At 46.5% G+C, this 15204-nt stretch overlaps 1 protein-coding gene across 1 annotated transcript in view; it reads right to left on the reverse strand.

Annotated features, from left to right (window-relative positions):
* Positions 1–4979: 4979 nt before the first annotated feature.
* The window catches only part of LOC142767903 (uncharacterized), a 234809-nt gene continuing 224584 nt past the window's right edge, over positions 4980–15204 (reverse strand). Inside the window, exon 9 of the mRNA XM_075870146.1 lies at positions 4980–5359. Within this exon, the coding sequence (XP_075726261.1) occupies positions 4980–5359 (380 nt within the window). The remainder of the gene's footprint in view (positions 5360–15204) is intronic.

The following is a 15204-nucleotide window of genomic DNA, read 5'->3' on the forward strand; positions in this document are numbered from 1 at the left end:
AGAAGTTCTTGTATGTCATCGAGGTTTCGAATGAGGCCTCGGATGTGCCACTGTAATATTTCTGTATGCATATTAAAAAAGGTTGCTGCTGTGTGTACAGAGAGTATCCTGTGTTGGAGTGAACTTGTTTATTCAGGTGGCAGGTTGGTCGTCCGGCCCTGTTAATGGCTTTTTATTTTTCTTGGCACGCTCCAAGAAGCCGCGCCGCCCTTTCGGCACCAAGGGTACAGTTGTATTCATTGCCTCCTCGGAAGCACTGGATGCTGGCACACGCGAGCTGGTGATTCAGATTTTAGGCCTCTCCTGGTGAAGTGAAGCCTTGAGACCAGAGGACCCTGGAGTCTTCTGTCTCGATTCGCTAGAAGGCGAAGTAGATTGAACTACTGCCGCCTTGGTGGCAGGCGCTACAGCCGACGGCTCGCTCTGCGCTGGCCGAAGGAGTGGCGAGGACTGGTGCGGTGTTGCCCCCTGACGTGCTGCATCAGCATATGTGGCACCATAAAATGGCTACAACCTTCTTATTGCTTCTTCGAATGTGGTGTTTTCTTTTTTTTAATGTGATGATTTCTTTTTCTTTTTTTCTGAAATGAACAAGACCGTGAGTGTGCGGCATAATTTTCGCCACAGTTCACACAGTGTGACGGTTCTTCGCAGTTGTCAGAATTGTGGCCTGACAGTCCACATCGTGCAGAAGTTTGGTGACCAAAACAGCTTTGTGAGCCTTAACAATAACTCTGGCATTTAAAACAACGACGTGGGTTAGGTATGTATGATCTGATTGAAGTCTTCGTGTACCCAGTTTGCATAGTTTCTTGCAGATAACTGGAGGCGAACGTGAGTATAAGGTGTTTGGTTGGTGTTTGCTTGTTGTCTCTTCTGATAAAAATCATCTGTACATTGGTCACAATCTGACTCTTACAACACTTCAGAAGTTCTGCTTCGGTCTTGCCAAGCAAATCAGTGTCAGATACCACTCCACGAGTTCTGTTTATTGATCTGCGTAGTGTTACAGTGATGGGAGTGTTACCAAAAGTTGAAACATTATGTATCTTCTCAAACTTTTTTTTCTCGAACTACAAGGAGAGAGTCTCCGCTGGCCGTTTTTGTAACTTGGTACCCAGCCAAGAGTTTCTGTGAGACACGTGGCTACTACAAAGGGGTATACAGTTTTGGCTTGCTTGCCACTTTTCTCACTATGTATAACACAAAAATGCGGGAAGTTTTCATTTAATGGGTTGAAAAAGCCTAATTCTTCGGTACGTACGTGATTTAAGGCGGTACGATCCCTTAACAAGGAAAAAGCTCACTGCATGCCAGTTTATTTTCTTCAGAAACTTTGGCGGCCATCTACCACAGAGCCCAACGAGGGGATGCTTCTTGTTTGCGGATGCTAAAGCCTGCAGACACCAGCCGTACAACGCTGCTATAACCCAATGCACCTAGACCAAGGTAGGCTATTTGCACAGGGTTAACCCTAGCCACCTAGAAGTTTGGAAGTAAACAGAAGAGAGTATAAGACAGGACAGATAAAAAATGAGCGATAAAGACGAAGATATATATATATATAGAGAGAGATGGAAAAAGGCGACTGCCGGTTTTTCCTGGGTGGGTAAGTCTAGGGGTGCCGTCTACGTAAAGTCGGGGCCAAAAGGGTGTCTTGCCTCTGCCGGCGGGCCTTAAAGGTTCAATCACCCAGCATCGGATCAATCCCCAGGATTTCCTTTTCCCCGGACATGACAAAGCCACGCACGGCTGGGCGAGGGAGGTAGTCGAAACCTCCCGTTAGCTCGGGTCCGTGGTGTCGCTACACACCAAACGCCTGTGTAACCAGATGCCCTTGCGGGATTGATCGCAAGCGAAATGATTCTTTCAACACCGAGCTTATAGTGCAATGTGAAAGCAAGCATGACTGCATGCATAGGTTTAAACCACAGCCGCTTCGACGGCGCGAAGCTGGAGTTGGCAGCCCCATTTCGACAAGAACTGAACGAAAACGAAAAATACGTACGTTTTACTTTGTTTTCTTACTGTAATTTGAGTGTTCTCCAAGTCATTCAGTTCTACTTTGAAGTAATGCAAGGATCAAGCGAACACCGCTTAATTAGTACCCCACCGCGGTGGTCTAGTGGCTAAGGTACTCGGCTGCTGTCCCGCAGGTCGCGGGTTTGAATCCCGGCTGTGGCAGTTGCAATTCCGATGGAGGTGGAAATTTTGTAGGCCCATGTGCTCAGATTTGGGTGCACGTTAAAGAACCCCAGGTGGTCAAAATTTTGGAGCCCTCCACTATGGTATCTCTCATAATCATATAGCGGTTTTGGAACGTTAAACTACACATATCAATAAAAACCACTTAAGTAGTACACACAAAACATTGTTTATTATATAACGGCAATGTCCTATTCGTACCCAAATGTAAAACTTGATCGGTGAACACGAAACCCTGATAGCAGGCATGCTTCTCTAATATATCAGTCAAAAGGTATTGTGGAAAAAAACAAAGAAAAAGCTGCTTCTTTTGATACACCAAGGTTGCGTCTATGACGGCCAGATATTTTGCACGCATTGCTACGAGCTGTTTGTCAAGGTATGAAAAAAAACGGTAAATTTATTGCCAGTCGTTGCCACCGGTATAACGCCGATAACCCGCGTTCTTTTATCTGCACACTGTGGTGTAGCGACAGTCTAATGTTGTCTACACCATTTGTTTTGATTGCATATTATTTAGTGATGCATCACTACACATGTCATAGCGGGACTGGAATTCTTTAGGGTTGTTACGCCACACAGTGTTGTGCACGCGAACTAAACCGCTTCTGTCCAGAAAAGCTGAATATAAAGCCATCTACAAGAGAGGCGCATCAACCTTTGCTGCAGGTGCACACAACGCGGTTCCAATAAACGGAAGCTTTATAAAACCACATCGTCTTGTTGTAACGCCTCCTTATTCTCAAGAATAGTTGTTTATTCGGAATAAACGTAGTTAAGCATAGCTAAAATAACTCCTGCGTCACTAGATGGGCTGCCGACATCGCTATAAATAATCAGCGTTGCTTAAAAAAAATGCACGCCTGTGTTGAAAACCATTAAAACACATAAATAGTGCTTATGAAACAAATTACGTGCTGTTATAAATACCTACTGCAGCTGCGAACACTACGAAGTGTAAGCTTTCAGTAGCTTTGGAGAAGACTGGGTTGGAAAAAAAATCGATGGTTGGTTCCTTTAAAGAACTCCTGGTGGTCGAAATTTTCGGAACCCTCCCCTGAAGCGGCTCTCATAGTCATGTAGTGGTCTTGGGGTGTTAAACCCTTCAAATAAATCAATCCCGCAAACGATTGTGCCACACGACGAAAAAATCAATGTTTGCAAGTTTGTGAATAACCAATAAACCTAAACATTATCAAAAAGAACTTGGTTTTTCACGTTACTGAATACTAGCTCTCATTTCCACAGCCTTGCAGAAACACCTGTTAAAAATTTCTGACTGCTGCAGTATTCCAAATAATTATGCCAATTTATGTGGAGTAAAGGTGGATGTGCACTATAGCTGTAGTATCAATTAATTTTGTTTCTGGAAAGAGCCAGTTCTGCCTCTGCGTGAGTTAAATGTTACGAATGCGAGCCAATCAACTTATGCTAGGTCGAATGTATGAACCTGTAAAAGCTCACAAAACAATGGGTATAAGGGAAATCAAATGAGTTAGCCTGTGGTCAGAGTCAATCTGCTTGGACATCAAAAGTTTACTTTTCACAGTGTACGTGATGGTTATTAATCAGTGCTCGAATGTAAAAGGCGCGAGTAATGGTGGAGTGATATTCGTTCTCTTAAGTTCCCAGTTTTGTGCACTGCCTAACTTTAGTCAATTCATGAGAGCAACTCATCGCGCTTTCGGCTCATGTGTCTACTGTTGAGGTATCTTAGGGATGTTTGATCACAGATGCTTCCTCGCCACTCTCTCATGCCAATTTCTAAACAGTTCACTACCACTTTACTTTTGTGTGCACTTCCGGACACTCGCGCTCACCAAACTATCAAAACTCGCGTTTGTTTTGAAGGACGCTCGCTTTCACAGGATCATGCCCGTTCACTGCACGAGCCATACCTCCACTATCATCCGTTCACAATACCTGGCAATCAGTTACATTAATACTCTAATCAACTCCAATTCGATAGTTTTCACATGCGGACACATACACTGACAAAACATTGGTCACAGTCGTACCCACATCCTAAAAAGTCCCTCCCACGCACTCCCTCACTCTCGTATTCACGCCTAGTTTCACTCACTCGCTCATGATTTTTCGTGTCCCTCTTATCCTCACAGTTGCACTTTTTGAGGTGTTTAGGTCTGAGTGCGACCCCGCACACACTTTAATATTACTTATAATTAGCTATACGTTAAATCTGGTGCCCTCACATTCATTGAGTCAACCCCATTTATATATATACTTCCATTTGTGAAATAGAGAGCAAAATGACTAACTATATTTGTAGTAACTGAAGCTTCTACGTTGCTCCTAAAGCCGGGAAGAATTACGTACACAGTACGACTAGTCTCCTGATGGCTTCATTGCCAACTTTGAAAAGTTGAGCTTTTAATGCAGATAGCACTTGTATCAAAAGGGCTCAACGCCACGCGACAGATATACATAGTTGACGCCACGAACTACTTCAGTAGAGCTGAAAGTTCATTTAGGACAAAATTGAGAAAGAAAACCTTGTATGTCACATGAAGCATACACCACACTATACAAAAGACATTGCGTACATTGTCAGAGGCAATAATGGGCGCAGCAGGTTCGCAACAGAGTAGTTAGCTAAGGCTGAGTCCCGGTAGGAAGAAAATGAAGAAAATGATGACGGTTTTGTTGCCCCACAAGGACCACGGTGGCTCCAAGAGCACTGATACGTAAGTTGGCACGTAGCTTTGTCAGGACCTGCTTTTAGCCTCGGTGAGGTCACTCGATGCCGAAGGTAGCTAGTAGTCTTCTTCGTCATCTGTGTCACCGAAGGCAGGACCGTCGGCCGGCGGCGTAGCAAGAAGCTCCCCTTGCTTAGGGGATGACTCGTACGGGGCCATCGAGGGCCGCACAGGAGCAGGAACACGCTCGCTGTTTAACTCCTCGCGTAGTGAGCGCACCTCCAATTGCATTGCAGCGAATCCTTGATCTTGCAAAATACGGTTCCATTCAAGCTGGCTGTGCTGGCGTTCGTTTTTAGCACGTAAGTCTGCCAACTCGTTTTCGAGGTGCCGAATTCCCTTTTGCGCGTTAGGGATCAGATGTTGAACTGCTGCCGGCCTGCTGTCCATGTAGTCCTGTGGATGAACTGCAACTGCCGGTATTTCAACAGAGACGGCTGATGAAAAAGAAGAGACTTCGTTAGGCATCGGCGAGGGTCCGGCTAACGAGCTCATTTCACCGGAGTTCTGTAGCTCCCGGAGGACCTGTAAATTTTCTTCCTCCGCCGAGGAGGAAATGCAGCTGACGTGTGCTCGTTGGTCACAGTGCTCACAGTGCCTGTAGTCTTCCGTATCGGAGATAGGACCGGAGCAAAAAACGCAGCAGTCACCATCAGGCATTTTCTCTGGTTGGTTGCTTGTTCCTCAGAGCTCTACGGACGCAGGATGATGCTGATGCTGACGCTGATGGCCTCTGATGGATGGCGCTTACCCACAGAGGGGCATGGGCCAAGAACCAGGCGGCAGGATACTTAAATGAAACCAAAATGAAAATGAAGCCAATCTGAATAAGTAGTTTACAAATAATACTACCAAAAAACAAAATATTTGCTGAGCAAGCGGTCAAACCATCTCTTGTTTTGATAGACATAACTACGAATTATAAACTAAGCTGAGCACCAACCTCACTCTTTTTCTTCTTCTCCTTTTCTGATAACTCTCAGCATAACGTGCGCCTACGTGTCCCTTTTCCTTTTTAGTGCAACTCCGTTCTTCAGTTCCACGTACAGCACTACTTGGAGTAGTAACAACAACGGTATTGCGAAAGAGGGTTGAAGAAAAAAACAAACTTTTATGACCACTGGGGTGGCGTGAGAAATGAATGTTCAAATGTGCGATGCACAAGCTACCAATGCAAGTGACAAGCATTACTCATGTAATGAGTATGAGCCATTTCTTTAATGAACAATAACCGCAACAAACCTTCGGTGAGTTCAACAAATTGGTAGGGATGCTTATTTTATGCCCTTCTCTCAAGAACAGCCTCTTGTATATTACACGGCTTTGACACGGTTCATACCACTCTCTTGCGGTAAATGAACAAGCTGAGGTGCTAGTCCGAAAGAAAAACAAATTTTTCCATTAAAATTATCCACTCCTATAACCTCTAGATGGCTGAATATTTATTTGTTCTTGACGAAAATAAAAATTTCTTTTTACCTATCACAATCACCGCCGGTTTAATGGCTGATCCCCCAGTGGGTACGAGCCAAGGCATATATGAACAAGCAAGCAAACAAGCTCATAGCAGCTCTTTGCCTATACTCCACAGCGCGTGTGAGCTGCGTTTAATAGAAAACTAAAATAACAACAAGATTGAGAGGCAGATAAGAAAACCTTGCGAGTGAACTACTGAACCAACGAAGCAATTATCCCGGAACCAAGGACTTACCAGATCGACAGTATTGGGGCAACCAAATTGTCTTTTTGTATTTTTGTTCATCTTTTTGAAACTTTTTCCAGGCCTCTAACCAATCACCGTCTTCTTGTTTTCGGGAGGACCATGAGACACCGCGACTAGAGCATGCTTGGGAAGTGCCCATCCCCGCTCCACTCGTTCCGGCAGAACTGTGCATAACTCTGTGCGTTTTGGGATATAAGTGACTCAGTGCACATACATATGCCACCGCATAAATTGTATAACGTATTGACCTCTTCCAGTACGGAGAGGGGGAGTGGTGCAGGAACACAGTTTCAGTGTAAACCAGTTTTTATTTCGCCATCAACGTCTGGAAACCACGAGTGACCCTGGTATGTGGCAGTATGGCGCGGCTTACATAAACAGCTTCGTTGGTTACACCCGGGGTCAGGACACACCACCGTGCAACAAAACTTTTCCTAAACACATGGCACGCTCGTTGGGTCTCGCATCACTAGCTTTGTATGTGATAAGTAAGAAATCAGTAATTAGTTTAATGTAGGCATGAATAATTCTTCTACAGACGTATTGTTAGCATATACGTTTCACATTTTTATCAGCGTGTGCGCTACCCATCAGTATAAAAAATATCGCGTTTCCCCGCCACAAGAACAATATTGAAAGTCGTGCGGATTCAGTATCATTGCTGAGATTTCAAGAGTACGTCATCGACAGACAAATAAATCGACCCCAACATCTAATCTCTACTTTTATGTCTCTAGAACACAAATTCATATCTGCTTCGAGTTGTGAAGTCATCTTTTCAGTCATCTTCTCCGAAAAGTGCACGTATTGATATCAGTGATGCGCACGACGTCTCGTCAAGTCAGCTACCTAAAATCTTGGACGTCTTTCTTTGGCATGTGGCGGCAAAGGCCCCAGCCGGTTTTTTTCTTTAACAAGTAGCACCCTTCACACCACCGAATATATTAACGTCTTCCTTTGTTTTAGTAACCACTCCACCCGGCGCAGATAGGTGAGCGCCGTTCGTGTATTGCGTCTGTAAAATCTCTGCGAGGTTGCCGGCAGCCTTGGCCCATTGAGAGGTCAGTTTTGGCAGCTTTACTGCGTGTTCGCATGACAGCCAGTCGGCGCAAAAGATATCACACATGAACTACTTACAGACTGTGTCCTTTGCTCTGGCCCGCCCATTTAAAAACTGGGTGTAATGGAGCCGTCACTCGTCGTGCCACCTTAAAAGCTCTCTAGGAAGCCATTTCAGTGGGCACGTTTTTAGCGCCACCTCTACGCGGGAAGGCTGAGCGAGACCTGCCGCTTGGTGGTGGCGCGGGAGCAGGCGCCTTGTTTGTTCTTCCTGTCAGATTTAGGCGTGACAGAAGCCGCAAGTGTTGCGTGTCTGGTTTGTGACGTGCTGCCACAAAACTAAAAGTACAGAAAAAAATCGCAACAAAGAGTGCTATGATTGGCGGCGCGTATATTTACAGCACAACAATCTTATTTTTTATACGATTCGTTTGAATGACAGAGTTGCTTAATTATGAGAGTGGTGGAGTCGAAGCCAGATATTTTTCCGCCGTATTGTTTCCCGCCTGTCGGTTGTCATCTTGTGCTAGAAGCGGACGTCAAATTACAAGTCGCTCTAAACTGCCTTACTTAGCATCAGAAAAAACAAAAATAAGAACAAACAGAAAAACTCCTTCAAATGTTGCGCATCCTACCATCCTATAATATTAATAATAATAATAATAATAATAATAATAATAATAATAACAATAATAATAATAATAATAATAATAATAATAATAATAATAATAATACTAATAATATGTTAATGTAACCATATCATATGTGCCATATATTTATTTTTTGTAGTAAAATTAGTGGGAGTATTGCCACGTTTCATTTCACAAGTTTTTGTTATCGTTCCGAAACACCACACAATTCTCGGCGCAAACCGCCCCTGCAAATTTGAGAAGGTTTCAGACTGTAGTAGATCATTTCGATAAGATCACGCCCACTTTGCGAACAGTACAGATTGTTCTGGAACCTACGCCACCGCCAGCGATAACGCTAGAACATTCGACGGCAAGGGTCTAAATGCCGACGCGCTTCGCCGCTTGTCAGTTGTTGATCGAAGGCCGACGCTGCGTTCGCCGCTATCAGTCCGAGACTGCGATCTGTGCAAGACTGCTGCTGTAATTAGACTTTCCCTTTACCGGGCACAGGTTCGCCCAAATAAACAGTTAAATCCCAACACGAAGTTTCCTGTCTTTGGCCACGTCACGACCCCGTGACATCTGGTGGAGGTGCTGCTTCGTTCATGTACCGGACGCCCCCGTCAAGCCGTGAACCCAGCCCCCGTCGCGGAGAAGACACCGACGCCAACAAAGAGCAGCGAACGAGCCGCCGACAGCAAGGTCTCCCACCGGAGTACGGCCTTCTACAAGACAAGGCGCGGAAGACCAAGACCATGACCTCGACTGCAGCGACAATGACAACCGGAGCGTCCCAGCCCGCGATCGTCATTCATCAACCCAGGGAACCACCAACGTCGATACTGGAGCCGACTATTCTGTCATCAGTGGGTCGTTCGCCGCAAAGTTAAAGAAAGTTAGGACAGCTTGGAAAGGCCCAGAAATCCGCACAGCCGGAGGTCATCTCGTAACGCCTGCAGAAATCTGCACAGCCAGAGTCACCATTAACGGCCGTATTTATCCTACAGACTTCGTAGTCCTACAGCGTTGCTCGAGAGATCTCATCCTTGGCATGGACTTCTTATGCCTCCATGGTGCTGTCATCAACCTAAAAACAAGGTCGATAACGTTATCCACAGAAGAAGCACTACCGCCGCGCACGCCGTCAGGACACCATGCCTTGAATGTGCTGGAAGAACAAGTCACCGTTCCGCCTCGCTCAAGCGTCATTATTTCAGTCGGCGCTCCTAAATCACCTGACTTGGAAGGCGTCGTTGAAGGCAGTCAGCATCTGTTGGTCACCCGAAATATTTGCGTCGCAAGAGGAATTACAGAGCTGCGGGGAAGCAAAGCAACGGTTATGCTCACGAATTTCAGCGATGTGAACAAACATGTGAACAAAGGAACAACGGTCGCGTACATCGAAGAAAGTGTCGAAGCCACCAGTGCTTTCGCCCTCGCCGATTCTGCGGAACCTGCTCAGAGGAACCAAGCCCCTTCCATAGCTTTCGACGTCAATTCCAGACTTCCGAACGATAAGCAAGAACAGCTCAAGGCCCTGCTCCTGCAATACGAAGATTGCTTTTCGTCGTCATCAAAAATTCGGCAGACCCCAATCACGAAACATCGAATAATAACCGAAGAAAATGCCAGACCACTCCGTCAGAGTCCGTACAGGGTTTCGACGCGAGATCGTGAGGCAATGAAGAGACAAGTTGATGAAATGCTGCGAGATGACATTATCCAGTCGTCCAAGAGACCGTGGGCATCCCCCGTGGTGTTAGTGAAGAAAAAGGATGGGACCCTACGTTTCTGCGTCGATTATCGCCGCATGAACAAAATCACAAGAAAGGACGTGTATCCTCTCCCACGAATAGACGACGCTCTTGATCGGCTCCATAACGCCAAGTACTTCTCGTCAATGGACCTCAAGACTGGCTATTGGCAAATCGAAGTCGACGAAAGAGACCGAGAGAAGACGGCGTTAATAACACCGGACGGCCTCTTCGAGTTTAAGGTGATGCCCTTCGGCCTTTGCTCAGCGCCTGCAACTTTTCAACGCGTTATGGATACAGTACTGGCAGGATTGAAGTGGCAGACTTGCCTTGTGTACTTGGACGACGTCGTCGTGTTTTCCTCGAGTTTCGACGAGCATCTTCGGCGCCTTGAAGCTGTACTTCAAGCCATCAAGACGTCCGTACTCACACTGAAGCCAGAAAAGTGCAGATTTGCGTATGAGGAGCTCTTGTTTCTGGGGAACGTTATCAGCAAGTCTGGAGTTCGTCCCGATCCACGGAAAACAGCCGCCATCGCCGACTTCCCGACGCCCACCGACAAGAAGGCCGTGTGCCAATTTCTGGGCCTGTGCGCCTATTATAGGCGGTTCGTGAAAAACTTCGCCCGCACCGCCGATCCTCTCACTAACCTTACCAAGGCCGACTCGGAGTTCAAGTGGGAAACGCCACAAGAACACGCTTTCCAGGAGCTTAAACATCGCCTCCAGACGCCTCCGTTACTTGCCCATTTCAACGAATTCGCCGAGACAGAAATACATACTGACGCAAGCAGCGTAGGTCTTGGCGCAGTTCTTGTGCAGAGGGCTGACGGACTTGAAAGGGTTATTAGTTACGCCAGCCGATCGCTATCCAAAGCAGAAGCAAATTATTCCACAACAGAAAAGGAGTGCCTCGCCATCATCTGGGCTACGTCGAAATTTCGCCCCTACCTCTACGGCAGGCCCTTCAAAGTTGTTAGCGACCACCAAGCCTTGTGTTGGCTAGCCACCTTGAAGGACCCTTCAGGTCGCCTCGCACGATGGAGCCTGAGACTTCAAGAATATGACATTACTGTCATTTACAAGTCCGGCAAAAAACACTCCGACGCTGACTGTCTCTCTCGTGCGCCTGTCGACCAACCGCTACCCGACGACTCGGATGACGACTACTTCTTGGGAACGAAAACTACCGACGACTTCGCTGAACGACAGCGGGCCGACCCTGAACTTAAAGCTTTAATAGAATACCTCGAAGGCAGGACCGCCGAAGTCCCGAAGGTATTCAAGCGCGCACTTGCGTCGTTCTTTCTACGAAACGGTCTTCTACAAAAGAACAACTTTTCACCGCTTCGAGCTAAGTACCTCCTTGTGGTGCCTTCAGCTCTGCGACCAGAACTCCTGCAGGCCCTGCACGACGATCCGACGGCCGGGCACCTCGGTGTTTCCCGCACGCTCGCGAGGATACAAGAAAGGTACTACTGGCCACGTCTTACCACCGACGTCACTCGTTATGTGAGGACATGCCGGGACTGTCAGCGACGCAAGACACCGCCGACAAGGCCAGCGGGACTTCTGCAGCCAATTGATCCATCTTGCTGACCTTTCCAGCAGATTGGTATGGACCTACTGGGGCCGTTCCTGACGTCGGCTTTTGGAAACAAGTGGATCGTGGTAGCTACCGACTACCTCACCCGCTACGCCGAGGCAAAAGCCCTGCCAAAAGGCAGTGCATCCGAGGTAGCTAAGTTCTTTGTCGAAAATATCGTCCTACGTCACGGTGCCCCGGAGGTCCTTATCACCGACAGAGGAACGGCATTCACTGCCGACTTAACTCAAGCGATCTTGGCATACAGCCAAACAAACCACCGCCGGACGACAGCGTACCACCCACAGACCAACGGCCTCACCGAGCGGCTTAACAAGACGATCGCCGACATGCTGCCAATGTACGTCGATGTCGAACACAAGACGTGAGACACCATTCTTCCGTATGTGACCTTCGCATACAACACGGCGGTGCAGGAGACAACGCAGATATCTCCATACAAATTGGTCTACGAAAGGAGCCCGGCAACGACGCTCGATGCCATGTTACCCAACGTCACCGACGAAGAAAACCTCGATGTGAGCGAGTACCTTCAACGCGCCGAAGGAGCCCGACAACTTGCGCGTCTTCGTATCAAGAATCAACAGACGACCGACAGCCACCGTTACAACCTTCGACGACGCTTCGTGGAATTCTAGCCCGGTGAACGTGTTTGGGTGTGGACGCCGATATGCCGACATGGACTAAGTGAAAAGCTTCTGCGACGGTACTTCGGACCATACAAGGTGGTTCGACGTCTCGGCCCACTTGATTACGAGGTTGTCCCCGACGGCATCACGAACTCTCAACGACGCCCATCGCGACCTGAAGTCGTCCATGTCGTGCGCCTCAAGCCGTTTCATGCACGTTAACAAACTGAAACAGTGTTTTTTTATTATTGTTGTATTGTAATTTATTCATTGTACTTTCTTGCATTATTTTTGTACCTTCATCTTTAGTTTAAGCATCGGCACGATGCCTTTTTTCAGAGGGGGGCAATGCCACGTTTCATTTCACAAGTTTTTGTTATCGTTCCGAAACACCACACGATTCTCGGCGCAAACCGCGCCTGCAGATTTCGAGAAGGTTCCGGACTGTAGTAGATCATTTCGATAAGATCACGCCCACTGTGCGAACGGTACAGATTGTTCTGGAACCTACGCCACCGCCAGCGATAACGCTAGAACATTCGACGGCAAGGGTATAAATGCCGACGCGCTTCGCCGCTTGTCAGTTGTTGATCGAAGGCCGACGCTGCGTTCGCCGCTATCAGTCCGAGACTGCTATCTGTGCAAGACTGCTGCTGTAATTAGACTTTTCCTTTACCGGGCACAGGTTCTCCCAAATAAACAGTTAAATCCCAACACGAAGTTTCCTGTCTTTGGCCACGTCACGACCCCGTGACAGTATTATAATTATAATTATTATTCAACCATTTCATTTACCACTAACTGCTTTCAACACTCTACCGCTCAGAGAATGAAAAACTGGCAGCATATCCACAGAGTGAATGGTGGAGAGTGGGGCGATGCATTCGTCCGTCTATTCGTTCTTGCTTCCATCCGTCTATGCGTCCGTCTGTGTGACCGTTCATGTTTTCATCCGCCCATCCGTGCGTGTGCCTGTTCGTGCGTCCGTCCCTGCGTTCGTCCATGCATCCGCCCCTGCGTCCGTTCATGGGTAAATCCATCATCTGTCTGTCTGTGCGTTGGTCCCTCTATTCATCACTCCAAGTACCACCATCTCGCCTCTTTTCATCATATATTCCCCATCTAGAAGCACCGTCATCCAGTGGACATTACAAGGACTAAAGGAGAGGTGGCACATGCACACTTTCTAACGGCTTGCGCTTCTTGCCTGCTTCCGACCTTTAATTACCTCGAGCTCATGGTATATAATAGTTCACTGTATTCATGGCACTGCGACCCAACGCTCACTGAACCTTTCTAAAACCAAGGAGGTTACGAACAGCGAGTATAACGTAGTAACCATTTTCTGTCAGATATTGCTTATTGTACATGCCAATGGCTGCTAATAGGAAATAAGAGACGGGAGAATTAGGCTTTTACTTTCTTACGGCTTGCGCTTCGTATCTACTTCCCAACTTTAACCACCTCGAGTTGATGGTATATACTAGTTCATTGTATTCATGGCACAGCGGCTCAACGCTCGCTAAACCTTTCTAAAACTAAGGAGGTTACATTCAGCGAGTATAACGTAGCAACCCTTTTCTTGTCAGATAGTGCTAAATTTTCATGCTAATGGCTGATAATGGGGATCGCAGCGGGCGCGTTAACTAAAAGCTGATTGCTCCTGTCTCTCATTCCCCCTTAGCAGCCATTGGCATGTACATTGAGCGCTATATCTTATTGTTCAACAATGCACAGAAAAAATCTGTCACCGCCACCACTTTGGAGGTCAAATTGTTATAATTGTTACACACTACAACAGCTACGTGGGACAAACGGGTGCCGATATGAGAAGTTTTGCCCCTAGAAAGTCATTGTAACGTTAATTTTCATGATCTTGATTTGTTTCAGAGTGGCCTGTCAACGCTTTTATCTGAACTCTCTACTGTCTTGACATTGTTTATCACAATGTGAAAATGTTTCTATTTTTCTACTTTAAGAAAGCCCCATATATTTACTTATATTCCCTTTTATTTTCTTTCCCCCGCCATGGTTCGCATTTTCTCTTTTTATTTTTCCCTTCTTGCGATCATTTTTTTTTGTGTTCCCGGTCTTTTTCATCGACTAATTTTTTGAGAACTGTCAATATTATATTGATTAATTTTATTGTTTTGTTGTGTGCACCTGCACAAAGACCTCGTGGTTCTTTTTGAGCACGGTAAATAAATGGCATTAAAAATGATTGAATAATATCATTATTCACTGCTCTTGACAAGGATTCCTGGAAGCCCGTAAGAATCTCATTCTTGAACATGCTCCACTTCACGCAACGATACGCTGTCTCAGCGAGCAGCGAAACATTTGAGAACGCGCTGTAATGTCATGCCCTAGATATCTTTCTGAGTGAGGACCTGGTCAAAGGGTGAGCAGTGTGGTGACCCGCCATTTTTTTTACAAAGATGCAATGGCACACGTGTGATTTCTGTAGTTCTTGTAAACAGTGCTGTCACACTACACATCCGCAACAACCGCCGTTTTCCTCAAGACGGCGGTTAATCATTGTCATAAGAAAAACAGCGACGACAAAGGAAGTTACAGTTACGATGTACCTGTGACAAATGCAGGCCCAAGTTGACGCAGAGAGGTAGTCACGAACTACTTATTGATGTTTGTGCTATATTTCGCTTTTTGCAGTTGCATAACTGAGAAGCTTGCCAACGCGAAAACACCACTACTACCGATTTGAACCTACCAAGAGGTGCACATTCAACGTACATAACACGCACGCGCCTTCATATATATTTGAAAAACAGAAAAGGGGAAACAAGCTTGATTGCTCGACTGGCTATTCTGTTCTGTTCTGTGCCGACAGAAAGTCCACTTCGCACAACCCAGTTGAGC

Source organism: Rhipicephalus microplus, chromosome 7 (assembly GCF_043290135.1).
Source record: "Rhipicephalus microplus isolate Deutch F79 chromosome 7, USDA_Rmic, whole genome shotgun sequence".
Classification (NCBI taxonomy): Eukaryota; Metazoa; Arthropoda; class Arachnida; order Ixodida; family Ixodidae; genus Rhipicephalus; species Rhipicephalus microplus.